Consider the following 18,782-nt stretch of genomic DNA (forward strand, 5'->3'; position numbering starts at 1 on the left):
TACGAGGCCTGCCGCTGCAAGGGCAATCCTCAATATTGCCATGCCCGCTTTCATCACATAACCTGCTTGCCCACATGCTAACTGCACTGCGATCGACAGCACCATCTCCATACACCTTTATCAACCTCTTGTGGATGTTTCCCACTGTCTCGTTTTCACAGCACAGGAATTCTATGACAGCATGTTGCTTCTGACAAACGTCAAGTGTAGCAGCCACCTTGAAGACATGCTGTAATGGCGCCACTCACGGGAACAGGTTGAACTAAGTTTGAAAACAAGCAGGAAGGATGTATCTACACACTGTAAAACTTTCACAAATGCAGAATGAAAACTGTATTTTTACAAAAATAGTGTGCATTTCTTTTGGAGTGAACCTCGTAATAGCTTCCAGGGGCAACAAAAATCTGATTTTCAGCATTTTGCCTAATTAATGATACAATTTAAAAACTCAAGATGCTGTCATAATATTTTCATTTAGAGGTACAATCCAATATCAAAAGCTTAACACAATAAGACAAATACTACAGTTAGAGACTGTGCATCTGTCTTGAGGCAGTGTAGCTGACGGCTTGCAAATCGTGTAATTTATTTATCCAGTATTTGAGAATGAGAGCACTTGTTGACTCCCAACAGAGTTGACACATAATTTCAAACCTTTACGAAACTTTTTCTCACTGATATCCCACAAAATTGTGAATGGAAAAACATTTATAGCTTACTACATTTTCGCTGTCCATGCAGCATCAGCCATGACATCTGATGTCTTTAATACCAACTCTATTTGGAACACTATTCACAGACAGTATCCGCATATACCAATGAACGTACCTGTATAATTGTATCAGGATAATATGAAGTCATAAACATTAGGATGAGTGAAAAACCTGTTTTTGGTTAAAATGGAGTGCAAATTATCCAGATCACATTCAGCCATTGTTTCATGAGAGCATTTAGCAACCTCCAACAAATTTTTAATCATCATTTCGAAACTTTTCTAACATTTTCTTGCTTACACGCTTAACACAAATATTTGCAAAGTAATCCGACGATTGAAGCTGTTTTATAGATGCAAGGTTGATTCTTCAATGAATTAGGATCTACTGATGGTTAAGAATAGAATGATTTCCATTGCACACACTATTGAAAATGTGTTGGTACTGTCATGCCTCCCATCATCTTTTTAACAAAAAGGTGCTTAATATCAGAAGTCAAAGTAAATAAATAAATGCTATTAAGTGGTCATCTAAGTGCTATTAACTTTGGATCTGTCCCTGGAACTCACTCAAAATGCAAGTAAAGTTGTTGTTAAGTGAATTTAAAACCACTTCATGAACACAAGTACCAATGGTAGTAATCAACCATATTTTGCCTCATGGATAAATTGTGGGGCCTGGTAGCATTACCAAGGTGCACACCAATTAAGAGTCAAATAGAGATTATATGTTAACAGTAAACGGGAAGGGGGGGGGGGGGGGCACCACTTAAAGAATGGCACCTTTTGGAACAATAACTGTTGTATGGTGACTGGCTAGTATCAGACAGATGATCTACACTTCTACTGGTTATCAGGCATCACATCTAACACAGTGCTAAATATGTGACAACATATTTTGGGGAACAATTAGAAAGTGGATTTTAAATGTCAAACCCAGATAACTTTATTTGCACAGATTTGCAGAGATTACATAAAATGTCATCATTACAATTCACAGATATGATGCAATGCACAAGCATTGTTTCAATGATTCTACACATCCTCCCCACCCTGGTCTATCTCTGGACATATGACCATGTAGAACAGGTCTAGTCATGTGCCTTCCATCCGCAGTCGCAATGATTGCTGTGTGCAGGATTCCGTCTCTGCCTTCTTGCCTACTTATGGATCCTGTACTCTAGCCCTCTTCTACAGGTGCTGTAGAAGAACTACTTCTTGTAGGAGTCCTACATCACCAACTCAGATTCTCACTGCTCTGTTTTGACATTTAACTTGGTGAAAGTTACGAGGGTTGAATGAAAAGTAATGCCTCCACCTTCGCTAATTGGGTTTGGATGCGAATATTTTAATGAATCGAATGCAGAAATAATCCTTAGAATGTGATCTTTAACTACCAATATTCACTTTTCCATATAATCACCAGCCAACTGGATATATTTCTGCCAACGATGAACAAGTTTTCTGAAGCCGTCACGGAAGAAGTCGACACTCTGTTTCCGCAACCACAGTCTCACAGTTTTCTCAACATCTTCATCAGAAGCATAATGATGTCCCTGCAGATCGTTTTTCATTATTAGGAACAGATGGAAGTCAGACGGTGCTAAATCTGGACTGTATAGAGGATGCCTTACGGTGGTGAGATTCAGCCTCTGAAGTTCTGCTGTGGTGGCACGTGAAGTGTGTGGTTTGGCATTGTCATGCTGCAGTAAAACATTTCCCTTTTCCTTTCGGGCCCTTGGTAGCTGTCAGAGTTCGCTGCATTGTGATGTAACTGTCTGAATTTATTGTTGTTCCACGACCAAGGAAATCAACATGGGTAACACCAGCTGCGTCACAGAACATATAATTTGCAAACCGTTACTCATCTTTAATGCCTCCCCCCTAGAACCCATGGACTTTGTCACAATCAGGTGACTTTCATGCATCAGGGATACAGACAGCCATGCTGCTGGTTCATTCTCCTGGACAAAATACACACAAGACAAAAGAGTTGCTTATTCAGATCTCCAAGCAGAGATAACCCATCAGGATGTCATCAGTGGGAAAAATAGGCATTCTACAGAACAGAGCATTAAGTATTACATCCCTTAATCATGCAACTATGTTGAAGAAGTTTGAAATGAGAAATAAACAGGTGCAATTGAGATATCGCAACTGGCCTAATAATGAATAACAAATAGGAATGCCAGTGAACTACTTTTAACAGCATAGTGAACACATTATTGCAGCCAAGATAGTCACAAAATCAAGACTCATCACAGCATAAGGAGGAATTGGCATCGTAGTTGTGCAGATGATAAGGGAGACAGAGAAATCACATGATGAGATAGAAGCAACTATTCAGTTCATTAAGGAATGTCAAAAAACAGTAGCACTAGTGGCTGCTGTTACATCCACTCAGCAATCAACTATATTTTCTCCCTACAAGTTCAATTATTTCGCAAGCATGTTGTTGTGAAATCAAGTGATTTATTATGTACACATCTAGTACTTCAGAATTATTAGGAGACAGGATCACTGACCAGTATTTATTACCAGGAGGTTAAATTCCAAGTACTGCTGACGACATAATTCAAAGCAGAAAAAGCTATACTTAACTTTTGGAACTGGTAAATAATTCATCTGGAAGGAAAGAGGAAGCAAGTTACTCAGACACCAGGTTGAAAGGGGCTGTCCTGTTGTGACGATGGGGAAAGATAAACAATGAGATTAACAAAGTCAGTCTAAAGTTCCTGAACACAGTAAGGAAAGATCACTGATGAGAATAAAGTAAGGAAAAGACCAAAGATGTGGATGCCCACACATGAGGCTGTTTCATTAATAAGAGAAATATAATTCAGATGAGAGATAACACTGGTGAAAATTTGCCTGAGAATAATGCTCTAAACCATGCTTCATTCTACTATTCAGCCACAAAACTATAGCCTAAAAATAGCTGTTCAATACTGTTAGGTGGTATAATTTCTTTTCCTACATGCTGATACCCACCATTAAAGTACTAATGTAAAATCAGAGTATAATTATCAAGTATATTTGATTCTGGTTAGTAATCTAGGTAGTGACGATTTATTGCAAATCTATAGATATATAAAAGTAGAAGCCGACCTCAAGGAAGATCAGTTTGGATTCCGTAGAAATGCTGAAACACGTGAGGCAATACTGACCCTATGAATTATCTTAGAAGCTAGATTAAGGAAGGGCAAACCTACATTTCTAGCATTTGTAGGCTTAGAGAAAGCTTTTGACAATGCTGACTGGAATACTCTCTTTCAAATTCTGAAGGTGGCAGGGGAGAGAAAGGCTATCTACAATTTGTACAGAAACCAGATGGCAGTTATAAGAGTCGAGGGACACGAAAGGGAAGCAGTGGTTGGGAAGGGAGTGAGACAGGGTTGTAGTCTCTCCCCGATGATATTCAATCTGTATATTGAGCAAGCAGTGAAGGAAACAAAAGAAAAATTCGGAGCAGGTATTAAAATCCATGGAGAAGAAATAAAAACTTTGAGGTTCGCCGATGACATCGTAATTCTGTCAGAGACGGCAAAGGACTTGGAAGAGCAGTTGAACGGAATGGATAGTGTGTTCAAAGGAGGATATAAGATGAACATCAACAAAAGCAAAACGAGGATATTGGAATGTAGTCGAATTAAGTCAGGTGATGCTGAGGGAATTAGATTAGGAAATGAGACACTTAAAGTAGCAAAGGAGTTTTGCTATTCGGGGAGCAAAATAACTGATGACGGTCGAAGTAGAGAGGATATAAAATGTAGACTGGCAATGGCAAGGAAAGTGTTTCTGAAGAAGAGAAATTTGTTAACATCGAGTATAGATTTAAGTGTCAGGAAGTCATTTCTGAAAGTATTTGTATGGAGTGTAGCCATGTGTGGAAGCGAAACATAGACGATAAATAGCTTAGACAAGAATAGAATAGAAGCTTTCGAAATGTGGTGCTATAGAAGAATGCTGAAGATTAGTTGGGTAGATCACATAACTAATGAGGAAGTATTGAATAGGCTTGGGGAGAAGAGAAGTTTATGGCACAACTTGACCAGGAGAAGGGATTGGTTGGTAGGACACGTTCTGAGGCATCAAGGGATCACCAATTTAGTATTGGAGGGCAGCGTGGAGGGTAAAAATCGTAGAGGGAGACCAAGAGATGAATACACTAAGCAGATTCAGAAGGATGTAGGTTGCAGTAGGTACTGGGAGATGAAGAAGCTTGCACAGGATAGAGTAGCATGGAGAGCTGCATCAAACCAGTCTCAGGACTGAAGACCACAACAACAACAGATATATAAAAAAAATACCAAATTAAAAACTATTTTTTTTCCTTACCTTCCTGTATGATTGTCCAAATAAGGCTCTGGTTTCAAGTCCAGTACAATTTCTTCATCCTCCTGCAAAATTACACAAAAATATGTCACAAAATAACTTACTTGATAATCAAGAGTGAAGCACTGAACTACATGAAATAAAGAGTTTAGGCCTGTCTCTGTGATTCTTTCCATCCTTGACAGATTCAATTTCCAACAATGACTATTATCTTAACATGTCCATAACAATTCCATCTTTTAGATCCCCCGTTTCTTTATTGTCACTTTTTCTATATAGTGGATCACTGTAGAATGTTTCCATTCTTTACTCGATCAATCCATTGCTACTCTGAACAGTTAACACTGAATTTCATAGGCTTCAACTTCAAATCATTTCATTCCTGTCCTCCCCATTGTCCATGTGTCAAGTTTTTTACTTTTACATGTTATGTTGGTGACAATGCCACTATTTTTAGTTGTGCTAGGCAACAAAAAGAAGTTGTGTTGCCTTACAAGGTAATGGAATGCGGTCTCAAGCCATAACACAAAGGAAGGAAGGAAATGCTGGACTCCGATTACACGAAAATTTAGAGAGGGAGCTTTGAACTAAAATTTTGGTGGTGTATCAATAAATTACATAGTCAGAATGTTGTTTAATTCAAATCTGTGTTAATAAGGGAATATACTGTTGACTTATTATTTATGTATCAGGTTCTGGAGAACCACAGAAGCCAAAGTTACTTGCTCATGGAACAAATCGGTACCCAGTTTACAGAATGATGAGTAAAAAAATAAATAAATAAATAAATAAATAAATAATAATAATAATAATATATAAATAATAATAATAATAATAATTCCCCGAAAGTTCCTAAATGCAATATAACATATACCGTACAGTTAAAAGGAAGTGACGCTTGATCAAGGTCCGCGTCACTTTCCATTTTTAACCAGACTTAACGTCTGAGAAAGTAAAGAAATAATAATAATATTAAAAATATATATATATATATATATATATATAGCGCTGGCAGGTCGATAGACACACAAACATACACACAAAATTCAAGCTTTCGCAACAAACGGTTGCTTTGTCAGGAAAGAGGGAAGGAGAGGGAAAGATGAAAGTGTGTGGGTTTTCAGGGAGAGGGTAAGGAGTCATTCCAATCCCGGGAGCGGAAAGACTTACCTTAGGGGGAAAAAAAGGACAGGTATACACACGCGCACGCGCACACACACACACACACACACACACACACACACACACACACACAAGGCAAAGGCAAACTCTTTGCCTTTAAATATGTCTGCTTGTGTCTGTATATGTGTGGATGGATGTGTGTGTGTGTGTGTGTGTGTGTGTGTGTGTGTGTGTGTGTGTGTGTGTGGCGCGCGCGAGTGTATACCTGTCCTTTTTTTCCCCTAAGGTAAGTCTTTCCGCTCCTGGGATTGGAATGACTCCTTACCCTCTCCCTTAAAACCCACACCCTTTCATCTTTCCCTCACCTTCCCTCTTTCCTGACGAAGCAATCGTTGGTTGCGAAAGCTTTAAATTTTGTGTGTGTGTGTGTGTGTGTGTTTTTTGTTTTTTTTTTATTGTGTCTATCTACCAGCGCTTTCCCGAGAGAGAGAGAGAATCAATACAAGGGCTATCCACAAAGTAAATTACGTTTTGGAATTAAAAATAAATAAAGTATTGGAAAAATTTTTTATTATATACAGATGAAAGCCACACTTAAATACTACTTTTCTACATAGTTGCCATTTAAATTAACGCACTTATCGTAGCGATAGACGAGCTTGGAAATTCCTTCGGCGTAAAATTCGGCCGCCTGCGCCTTCAAGCACGTGGTTACCTCTTCTTGAAGCTGCGCGTCGTCATCAAAACGCTGCATAGCCAACCACTTCTTCATTGCTGGGAATAAGTGGAAGTCGTTCGGTGCCAGGTTGGGACTGTACGGCGGATGAGGAAACAACTCCCACTTAAAAGATTCGAGAACTTCACGAGTGGCATTTGCCGTGTGGGCCCGGGCGTTGTCGTGAATCAGCAAGATCTTTGAGCCCAACTTTCCCCTGCGCTTGTTTTTTATTGCTCTTCTGAGGTTGTGCAGAGTTTGGGAATACCTTTGAGAGTTTATTGTAGTGCCTCTTTCCAGGAAATCCACAGAAATCACACCTTTTTTGTCCCAAAAGACAGTCGCCAAGTGGTTGAAGGCGCAGGCGGCCGAATTTTACGACGAAGGAATTTCCAAGCTCGTCCATCACTACGATAAGTGCCTTAATTTAAATAGCAACTATGTAGAAAAGTAGTATTTAAGTGTGGCTTTCATCTGTATATAATAAAAAAAATTCCAATACTTTATTTATTTTTAATTCCAAAACGTATTGTACTTTGTGGATAGCCCTCGTAAAAACATGAAAAACAAGAGTATGTGAATAAATAATACATAAAGAGAAAAGTTCTCAACTGCTATGTCAGTCCTGCAGAAAATCTACTGAAATGAAACCTACTGAATAGTGCACACCTTTCTGTACAATAGTTCAGGAAGTTTCATCTGAGTACATACATGTAAAAACCAAGAAACAGTTATGAGCTATAAAACTTTCAAAAACTCGTTTACGATAGAGGACTGCAGCACCATTCCCCCTTTCAATTATCGAACAAACGAAAGGATGGCTAACATAATGTTTAGTGTATCTGGGATTATATAACAGTGAAGATCCTTAGACAAATATAGCACCATTCTTATCCGTCATCTATCAGAGATAATTGGAACAGCGGAAAGTTCCACAAGACTGGAAGAAGGCCCAGGTCATAGCAATCTATAAAAATGTAGAAAATCGGATGCACATAATTACCGGCCAATTTCACTGACATCAATTTGTTGTAGAATCATGGAACATATTTTGTGTTCAGACATAATGACCTTTCTAGACTCTGAGAAGCTCATCTGCAGAAACCAGCACGGTTTTAGGAAACAGCAGTCATGCGAGATACAACGGGCCCTCTTTGTGCACGATATACAACAGGCTCTAGATACCGGCTCCCAGGTTGATGCCATATTTCTCGACTTTCGAAAGGCATTCGACTCAGTTCCACACTGTTGCTTGCTACAAAAAGTGCATGCTTATGGTCTATCCAATGACATATGTGGTTGGATAGAAAGTTTTCTAACAGACAGGGAGCAGTATGTCGTCCTGAACGGGGTAACTCCAACAGAAACAAGAGTAACTTTAGGTGTGCCCCAGGGCAGCGTAATAGGTCCTCTGCTTTTACATAAACAATCTGGTTGATGGTATTGACAGCAGCCTTAAACTGTTTGCTAATGATGCTGTAGTCTACAGGAAAGTAGTATCACACGAAAATTGTGAATAAATCAATAAGGATTTGCAGAAAATAAATGCGTGGTGTAATGACTGGCAGTTATCTCTCAATATTAGTAAGTGTAACCTACTGTGTATAACAAGGCAAAAATCCCCATTAATGTATGAGTACAAAATAAATGATCAGTCTTTGGAAGCGGTAACATCAGTCAAGTATCTGGGTGTGAGTATTCGAAATGATCTCAAATGGATCAGATTACACAAGTAACAGATAAGGTGAACTCTAGATTGCGGTTTATTGGTAGAATCCTGAAGTGATGCAGTCCTTCAACAAAGGAAATAGCTTACAATACGTTAGTTCGTCCGGTCTTAGAGTATTGTTCGTCTGTATGGGACCCTTACCAGTTGGGTCTGATTCAAGGGATTGAGAAGGTCCACAGAAGAGTGGCAAGATTCATAACTGGTACATTTAGCCATCGCGAGAGTGTTACAAATCTCATAGAAAGTTTGAAGTGGGACACACTTGCAGATAGACAATGGGCTAAACAGAAGGGGCTGCTCACTAAATTCCGAAATCTAATCTTCACTAAGGATGTAGAGCATATATTATTACCACCAACTTTCAAATCACGTAATGATCATCATTCAAAGATAAGGGAAATAAGAGCTCGAGGAGAGAGCAGATAGGTGGAAAGAATACATTGAAAGCCTTTATGAGGGTGACGATTTGTCTGATGTGATAGAAGAAGAAACAGGAGTCGATTTAGAAGAGATAGGGGATCCAGTATTAGAATCGGAATTTAAAAGAGCTTTGGAGGACTTACGGTCAAATAAGGCAGAAGGGATAGATAACGTTCCATCAGAATTTCTAAAATCATTGGGGGAAGTGGCAACAAAACGACTATTCACGTTGGTGTGTAGAATATATGAGTCTGGCGACATACCATCTGACTTTTGGATAAGCATCATCCACACAATTCCGAAGACAGCAAGAGCTGACAAGTGCGAGAATTATTGCACAATCAGCTTAACAGCTCATGCATCGAAGCTGCTTACAAGAATAATATACAGAAGAATGGAAAAGAAAATTGAGAATGCGCTAGGTGACGATCAGTTTGGCTTTAGGAAAAGTAAAGGGACGAGAGAGCCAATTCTGACGTTACGGCTAATAATGGAAGCAAGGCTAAAGAAAAATCAAGACACTTTCATAGGATTTGTCGACCTGGAAAAAGCGTTCGGCAATATAAAATGGTGCAAGCTGTTCGAGATTCTGAAAAAAGTAGGGGTAAGCTATAGGGAGAGACGGGTCATATACAATATGTACAACAACCAAGAGGGAATAATAAGAGTGGACGATCAAGAACGAAGTGCTCGTATTAAGAAGGGTGTAAGGCAAGGCTGTAGCCTTTCGCCCCTACTCTTAAATCTGTACATTGAGGAAGCAACGATGGAAATAAAAGAAAGGTTCAGGAGTGGAATTAAAGTACAAGGTGAAAGGATATCAATGATACAATTTGCTGATGACATTGCTATCCTGAGTGAAAGTGAAGAAGAATTAAATGATCTGCTGAACGGAATGAACAGTCTAATGAGTACACAGTATGGTTTGAGAGTAAATCGGAGAAAGACGAAGGTAATGAGAAGTAGTAGAAATGAGAACAGCGAGAAACTTTAACATCAGGATTGATGGTCACGAAGTCAATGAAGTTAAGGAATTCTGCTACCTAGGCAGTAAAATAACCAATGACGGACGGAGCAAGGAGGATATCAAAAGCAGACTCGCTATGGCAAAAAAGGCATTTCTGGCCAAGAGAAGTCTACTAATATCAAATACCGGCCTTAATTTGAGAAAGAAATTTCTGAGGATGTACGTCTGGAGTACACCATTGTATGGTAGTGAAACATGGACTGTGGGAAAACCGGAACAGAAGAGAATCAAAGCATTTGTGATGTGGTGCTATAGACGAATGTTGAAAATTAGGTGGACTGATAAGGTAAGGAATGAGGAGGTTCTACGCAGAATCGGAGAGGAAAGGAATATGTGGAAAACACTGATAAGGAGAAGGACAGGATGATAGGACATCTGCTAAGACATGAGGGAATGACTTCCATGGTACTAGAGGGAGCTGTAGAGGGCAAAAACTGTAGAGGAAGACAGAGATTGGAATACACCAAGCAAATAGTTGAGGACGTAGGTTGCAAGTGCTACTCTGAGATGAAGAGGTTAGCACAGGAAAGGAATTCGTGGCGGGCCGCATCAAAGCAGTCAGTAGACTGATGGAAAAAAAAAAAAAAAAAACCCTGAAAAATACATCAAGTGCATTTGCTCAGCCTCCTGTAACAGCACACCATTTTCCTCATTGTTCTGACCCAAATAGTAAGTATAATCGTTAATTTCTCTTATTCTGTCCACAAATTTCTTTACCATGTCCCCCTGTCTCTTCGTCATTATTTAATAGGCAAAGCTTTGCAAGTAAAGCAAAGGCCTATCAACACTTGAAGAATATGTGTTAAGATTCTCATTTTGTTTGCACACTGTGTGCATCACAGTTTCATGATGGGGGCTCTTACACTCAGTTTAAACATTCTTAGGCACGATCTCAGTTGTTTCACAAAGAAAATGGTCTTTGTCATAATAGCGTAACTGCATCATATTGCAAACATTTTCAAGTTACTGAGAATTTAAAGACAAGCTCAGCTTGTTCGTAATTCCTCTACATCGTTTTAAGGTGTATGTGTTAATAGTTTAAGGATTATTAACAATTTATACCTTGCTTAATTGCAACTTAACACGTAGAGCACCCAGTTCAGTTGATAATTGGAAGCCTGATTCAAGCTATCATACGTGGGCTGTTCAGAAAGTAACCTCCATTTGGCTGTATATAAAAAACGTGCATGGACAAAAATTTATGATACGCATCTTGAAACTATAGCTATTTGCTATTTTTCAACACAGTCATCACTTAAATTTAAGTGGTAGTCATAGCGTTTCATTAACTTATTAAAAATTCCTTCTTCATAAAATTCTTCCACACGGTGCAGCAAATCTGTCACAACATTTTGAAGTTCATTGTCATCATTGAAATGCTCCAACACAAGCTACTTCTTTGTGTGAAAGAAGAGCTGAAAATCACTTGGTGGCAAGTCAGGGCTCTACGGGGATGATCAAAAATGTCCAATTTGAAATGCTCTGTGAAGACAAACACTGTCACGCAAAAACACAAAACCGGATGGCAGCATAAGTTGTTTTGGATGGCTTACTTAAGTTTCTTCAAAGTTTCACAGTAGTCATCCGAAGTGATTGTTGTTCAATGTTTCATAAATTCAACCAGAAAACTCCCTTGGCTTCCCAAAATACTGTAGCCATAACCTTCCTCAATGACAAAGTTCGGTAGGCTTTTTATGGCTTGCACCAAGAATTGGTATGGCTCCAAGCCATCAACTATTATTTCACTTGGAGATTTATGCATGCCAGCCAAGTTTCGCCACCAGTCACAATTCTCTTAAAAAAATCTTCTTCCGCATCATAATGTGAAAGTAAGTCTAAGACAGAGATCATTCACTTAGTTTTATGGACTCTGTGAGCAATTTTGGTGCCCACCGAACACATCTTTTGAGAGCCTACGATATCGGAGACAATCATCATCACGATTTCCTTTCAGTGAGTCGAGTAGAAACTTGGTGAATGCTATGCCTCCATTGATTTCTGTGCTGGTAGGCTACAGCTTTTCTCTCTCCAATGCATTCCGCATTTCTCCTCTCCTCTTAAGACCTTCGCATTTCTCCTCTCCTCTTAAGACCTTCACTAATCTGGTCTGAACATCTCTTCTAGGCTACCCAGTCGGTCTTTCTCCTAGTACCTCCATCTCCAAATACCGACACGTAGTTCGAATCTGGTGCCTTTGCTTCACATGACCTAGTAATTTCAGTCTCACAGCACTCATTCTTTACTCTATCGTCAAGGTCACTTACAGGTACCTCCTTATGTATTTGTTCTTGACTCTGTCTCTCGTGGTTTTTCGTAGAGCTGACCTAAGGAATTTCATTTTACATGCTTGTATTTGGCTCTCTTCCCTATTATTTATGACTTAGGTCACCAGACTATATGTCATGATTGGCAGGAGACAGGTTTTACAGATGGTCTGCTTAAGCTCTTAGAGGTCTCTCTTGTCCCAGATTAGGTTTTGTACTTGATGGAAGAAGCTACAGCCTTTTGCTACTTTGTTTAAAACTTCTAGTTTGGCACTTTAATCATTTGTTATGACATTACCCAGATAATTAAAATTTTTCACACAAACTTCTCCCCTTCAGCACTATGTTAAAAGGTGTGGGTTTCCAACTCATGTTCACTGTCACTGCCATGCTATTACTCACAGACAGATTGAATTCTTTAAACTTTTTATCCCAGTAAACCAGTCACCTCTCTATGTCCATTTCCATCTCTTCCCAAATGGGGATATCATCAGCAAAAGCACTGAGGTCTTCATTTTCCACTTTCTTGATTTCTTTCATGACTGCGTCTATAAGCATAATGAAGAGTATGGGGAAAGCAAACTGGCTTGCCCAAAACCTGTCTTTGTCTTACAAGGGGACCCTCCATATTGTAAATCACAGATTTTGATGCCCTTCAAATATGTGGTTTTTGAAGTTCATTGCATACTTTGTATACCTGTAACATTACACATATTCCGAGCAAGTCACGGTAGCGCAGCGGTAAAGGTTCACAGCTACAGCGCTGGAGGTACCATGTTTGAACTCTGATTGTGTACTTTTTTCTCCCCCAAAATTGAATGAATTTTTCAATTTTATTCCAAAGAATATCAACAAACAGTGTAAGGTGTGCAAAACTATAAAAATACATTCACTTATTAATTTTTTCTGTCATACAATATTACAAAATCTTATTTTTCATCGTCCACATTGCTTGAAGTGCCAGAGCAATATTGTGGGTGATACTTATCAAAGAAACAACTGAAGAACAAATTTTCGCAGCATAATGCACATTTTATGAAAGCAACCGTCTTGCAGGTACATGGTTTCTTCAAGAGCGATACCGTGAAACATAATTCTTTTGCATTCAAAAAGATTTCTCTTTCATCCGTTAATTTTGATACGAACCATGTGTATCTAATTGTGCTTTCAAAATTAGGTGCGCTGAATTGATGTAGGATTAGCGAATGTAATTTCATCGAATCTTCCCTAGAAGCGATCACTCTATTGCCTTTCATCAAGTTGGCAGCATTCTCAATAATCTTCATGAATATTTTCACATCTCAATAAAAATAAACATCGCAGGGCTGGCAATAAGGAGTGCACTTTGGTGGGACCACTTTTAGGGTGCAGGTGCTCGCTTTCCTTTCATCAGTGAATAGATGATCGTATAAAGTTGAATCGGTTTGCCCTCCCCACGAATCGATAGTGTACAAAAAAAATTTCTGTCCCGCGTATGGAAGAATTACAGAACGCAAAACTTCTTCGTACACCAGTTTCGTTCCCAGATTTCCTACAGGACATGACTACATTTCTGTATTTCCCAGATAATTTATCTGCTCCGTTTTGAACGTTAGGATCAAATTTTCTGGACAGTTCTTGAAAACATAAAAAAACATATGGGATCACCTTTCCTGAGGCTGTTATGGTATACTGGGCCATATAAGAATGAGTAGTATTTTTTAAATCTTTTTTTCGGACGAGAATGGTTTTTGTTCCTTTTTCCGAAAGTGGTCTATTATACGTTGCCTGATCCTGGCAGTCAGTTTGATCAGTGTTGATTACGAAGTCAAGGTCTAAATTCTCCACAAGTATTCTCGTTTGTATGCGGAATTGTTCGGCAACTGCTAGAACCTCGTCTATCGTCGCAAATTCTTTAGAGCTGACGAACTTTGAAATTGTTCTCTGCCGAATCTTATGTTTTTTCTTGAATGACTCAACCCAAGCATGGCAGGCCACAAAATTGAAGCTTTCCGACAAAAAGCGAAGAGCAGCGTTCATCACCCACTGCTGTGGAGCTCTCGTTGTCACCTGATCTTGGAAAAAATTTTCATTATTTTCACAAGCCATTCTCTTTTTTATGATATACTCGACACACATTTAATGTCAATATGATTTACCTGTTCCAAATTCTGCCTCGATTCGATGAACCTTTCACAGGTCTTACAATCAATGGTTGTCCATTTATCGAGACTAGTTCCTTCTCTTTTTACATCCTCTTTCCATCGATGTAGTATCGATTTATGTTTCAATCGAGAAACACTGTGAGACTGCAGACTTTTCAGGTTCCATTAAGGATGAGCTGCTGCAAGAGCGACTGCTTTTTTCCTTGTAGGACAGAGGCACATAATCTCGGTTCTGGCACGAACTCTTCGAGAACGTAATCACCATCTTCCTCTATCCCCATACACTGCAAAGTGAAGAGGTTTTTCTTTTTTTCATTTGTCCGAAAGAGAAAATATTCATAAAAAAGTAAAACTTACCGCATCATATTCTCCCAATTCATCTTCTCCATTGAAATCTATCAATTCATCATCAATAATGATCTGTCTTTCGGCCACGAGATCCTGTATTCCGATACTTGTCTCATCACCAATTGCAACAGAATTGGCAGAGATCACGCTAGGCAGTGTATTCGTTACGAGATTCAAATCGTGGAGTAGATTTTCGGCGTATTTAATGGCATTTGTGATTTCGCTTTTTGATTCTTTGTTCAACTCCTCTACATGTGCATCTTCTGGCTGCACTGCTGCAGAAACACTTGGTTCTTCCATTTCACAGAATTTTTCTAACACAGCACTAGAGATGCTCTGCGAGCAATTGATGCTGTAGTTAGATGCGAACGTAAAGGAATGCAACTCTCATCCTCATTGGCTGCAACTAGGAGCTGGGGTTCCCAATTGGCTAACGGCTTAAACTGGAGAAGGGACGATAATGGGTGGAGATCGATTTCAGGTAATACAGGAAGCGACCGCTGTACGAACAAGTGGAACTCCAACTGGGAACCACAAATGGAATGAATATTTAAAAAAATTAATAAATGAATATATCTTTATAATTTCGCACACCTTACACTGTTTGTTGATATTCTTTGAAATAAAATTGAACAATTCGGTCGATTTTGAAAAAAAAAGGAAAAAAGAAAAGTACACTAGCAGGATTCAAACACGGTACCTCCAGCGCAGTAGCCATGAAACTTTACCGCTACGCTATGCTACTTGCTCAGAATATATGTAATGTTACAGGTATACAAAGCTTGCAATGAACTTCAAAATCGATTTCCTCAAGAATCAAGATCCGTTGCTAAAATACCGGATAGCCAGGTACTCAGGGTAAATGCCTTTAGAACATATTTGAAGCGCATCAGAATCCGTGATTTACAGTATGTAGGGTTCCCTTTTGAATTAATGAATAAGGAACATTATGCTTTCTCAAGCATTCTTACTCTTGGTACCCTATCATATGTTTTTTCCAAATCCAGGAACACTACTATCCTTTTCCTTAAGAATTCTGATTTAACTAACAGAGGGAAAAAATTAAGTCTATGTTCTCCTGTTACTTTTGAATCCATTCAGCTGTTCCTCGAACTGATGTTTTAAGCTTTTCCTCAGTCTCTTTCCAATGATCTTTTCCATTATCTTAAGGCAGTGTGAGTCCTCAGTAGTTTATGCACTTCTTTTCATTTCCTTTCTTAAACAATAGTATTACAATTCCCTTTTTCCAGTTGTCCAGCATTTTTGTTCTCTTTCCTTATCACCACCAGTATTCAATGTAACCACTGTATTCCTTGGATTCCAACTGTCTCGTAATCATATCTGCTGTCAGCTCATCTACTCCTGCCAACTTCCCATCTTTCATCTGTTTCAGGGCATTTTCAGTTTCTGGCCAATAAATCGGATGCTGTTCTTCTTCTACGTCATTGACTTCGGTGTCACTTTCTCGTCCATTTTCCCCATGTAATAAGACTTCAAAATAAATCTTCATCGCTTCCCTGAATGTCTTCCATGTCCCTGATAATATCCCCATCCTCTGTTTCAATTGCTTTTTTAACTTTTCTGTCAGATCTTTTACTTTTCAACAACTCATATAACCATTTTTACTTCCCCATGCTGTCGTCCTCTTGTTTCTGGGTGATTATTTTCCAACTCTTCTCCTTTCTTTCTTTCACAACTCTCTTCACTTGGAGTTTCTTCCGTCAGTATTCCTGCTTTGGTGTTGTCACCCTGTGCACATCTTTCAACAACAGCCCTTGATTCTGATCTCGTTTTTCAATCTCCATGTTTTTCTTTGCTATACTGTGTTCTGTAATTGTATCTTTTACTCTTATCATTCTGCCAACTGATTTCTTTCCCTTTTACTTTCCCCTTTATTTTGCCGCATATTTGCACAGCAGTACTGACTATTGCTGTGCTAAACAGGTTCCATGTTTCGTCCACACTACCAGTCCCAATTCTTGGAAATTTTTGTGCTACTAACTTTTGAAAACTTTTCTTATTTTCTTTTTCTTTCAGCTCCCATTCCTTAATTTTAGGCATTCTTTGTACATCAGTCACTCTTTTAGTCTTATAATTTAGATCAGCTACTAGTAACCTTAATCACTATCCAAACATCACTTGGAATAACTTTGGTGTTCCTCACTTTTTCCCCAATTAATTTGTCTTTTAAGACATAGTCAATAACTGTCTTAGATTTCTATCCCAACAATATCTAACAGTATTACGGCTGTCAATGACAATCTGAAATAAAACCGTATGAGAAATTTGTGGGAATTGTTCAGAAGTTCAAGATCGTGAATCTTCGATTTTCACGAACTGTCTCATCAATCTGTTTGACACAATCGCCCCTCACAACAGAAGCCCTACCACTCATCTCTTCATCATGAATGTTTATTCTACCACTTTTTAAACTGGACCCACTGTTGTACAACACTTTCACTTATAGCATTTGGACTGTATACAGTACACAACTGATGAAGAGTGGCTACTGTTGAAACATTCTGCACCAAAAGAAATCTTATTACCTCTCGCACCTCGTATTTTGTGTGTGTGTGTGTGTGTGTGTGTGTGTGTGTGTGTGTTTTTTTTTTTTTTTTTTTTATTACAATGAGCGTGTTTCGAGGTTATAAGAAGTTACTGGGTGAAAGAAAGAGGTTTGTACTCTCACAACTGGACACTTACTGAATCAGAGAACATGCAGATGTCACAATGGCAGTGCTCCAAACACAAATACTAGCTTCATATTTCATCAACTGCTTTTTATAAAGCAGTCATAGACTGAAATTTGTTTGGAAATGGTTAAGAAGCATGTTTCCATAAGAGCATAAACAAAACTAAAATATAAAAATTTCTTAGGTAAAGAATAACTGTTCAGAGACACTTTCTCATTTTCACATATTTGTTAGAGTACTACTAGAGCACTTCATGCAATGCTGAAGTGTGAAATTTGTAAAATGTTACCTAAAGATTGGTTTGAATAACACACTGTTTTAGACATTCCCTTGCTGATCTCTAACCTTAGACCCGACTTTTCCAACCAGTTACAGATGAACCTACAGTTTAGAAGGAACCTGGAACCTCAGTACAAAACATTTCGAGAGCAAAATACGTGGTGAGAAACAGAAACAATACTAGGACCAACTGAGAACTGAAACCCAAACCCAGGGATTTGCAGTCTTATACCACACTCAGGCATATTTGATAATTGAAAAGTATGAAAATTAAATGAGATGTCTGCGCAATGTCGACTGTTAAATACCGTAGGCTCCAAATAAATACTGTGATGAGATGATGGCTTTGCACAGTGCAGAAAACATTCGCCAGACAAAGTTGGTTTCACTGTAAGCATAGATGTAGTAGGTCTCACCAAAATCTGGTCATTCCTTACAATCCTGTCATTTTAAGAACATCGATTACTGAAGCTCTTGTACAAGATTTTCACTAAGCTTTGCCACTGCTGCAGGGAAGAATGCAGGTTGGTGAAATGAATGTGTACATACTGTGGGGTCCTCAGTTAATAGACTCAAACTTACCAAAACTATGAAAGTATATCAGGAAGGTGAAATACCAGCTGGTCAACTTGTACACTTTCTGCTCTAACTGCTAAATGGTTCTTACTCAGAAACAGATGACATGCCAGCTATTGCAATCAGGTTGTGCATTGCAGTGACTACAGTTCAGAATCTGATGCCAAAACTTTATCCAGATGTTTCTCACTTTAAATAAAAGCCTCTTGAATGGTTACGTGGCAGAGCCATGCGTATCCCAAAAAATTATCATGTAGCTGCCATCAATAATATGTTGCTGAATTCATTAAAAGTGGGAAAAATGGTGTACAGTTCAGCAGACATGGTTGTAAACACAGACAAAGCAATCCATTGCTCTTCATAATTTTTGAACATAGTAAATGCACAATAGGCTTATACTTCACCTGGATGGACATGT

General features: G+C 38.7%; 1 protein-coding gene across 1 annotated transcript in view; it reads right to left on the reverse strand.

Moving 5' to 3' along the window:
- The window catches only part of LOC126416138 (uncharacterized), an 80,741-nt gene that overhangs the window by 14,609 nt on the left and 47,350 nt on the right, over positions 1 to 18,782 (reverse strand). Inside the window, exon 4 of the mRNA XM_050083679.1 lies at positions 5,051 to 5,112. Within this exon, the coding sequence (XP_049939636.1) occupies positions 5,051 to 5,112 (62 nt within the window). The remainder of the gene's footprint in view (positions 1 to 5,050; positions 5,113 to 18,782) is intronic.

This window comes from Schistocerca serialis, chromosome 8 (genome assembly GCF_023864345.2).
Source record: "Schistocerca serialis cubense isolate TAMUIC-IGC-003099 chromosome 8, iqSchSeri2.2, whole genome shotgun sequence".
NCBI classification, from domain to species: Eukaryota; Metazoa; Arthropoda; class Insecta; order Orthoptera; family Acrididae; genus Schistocerca; species Schistocerca serialis.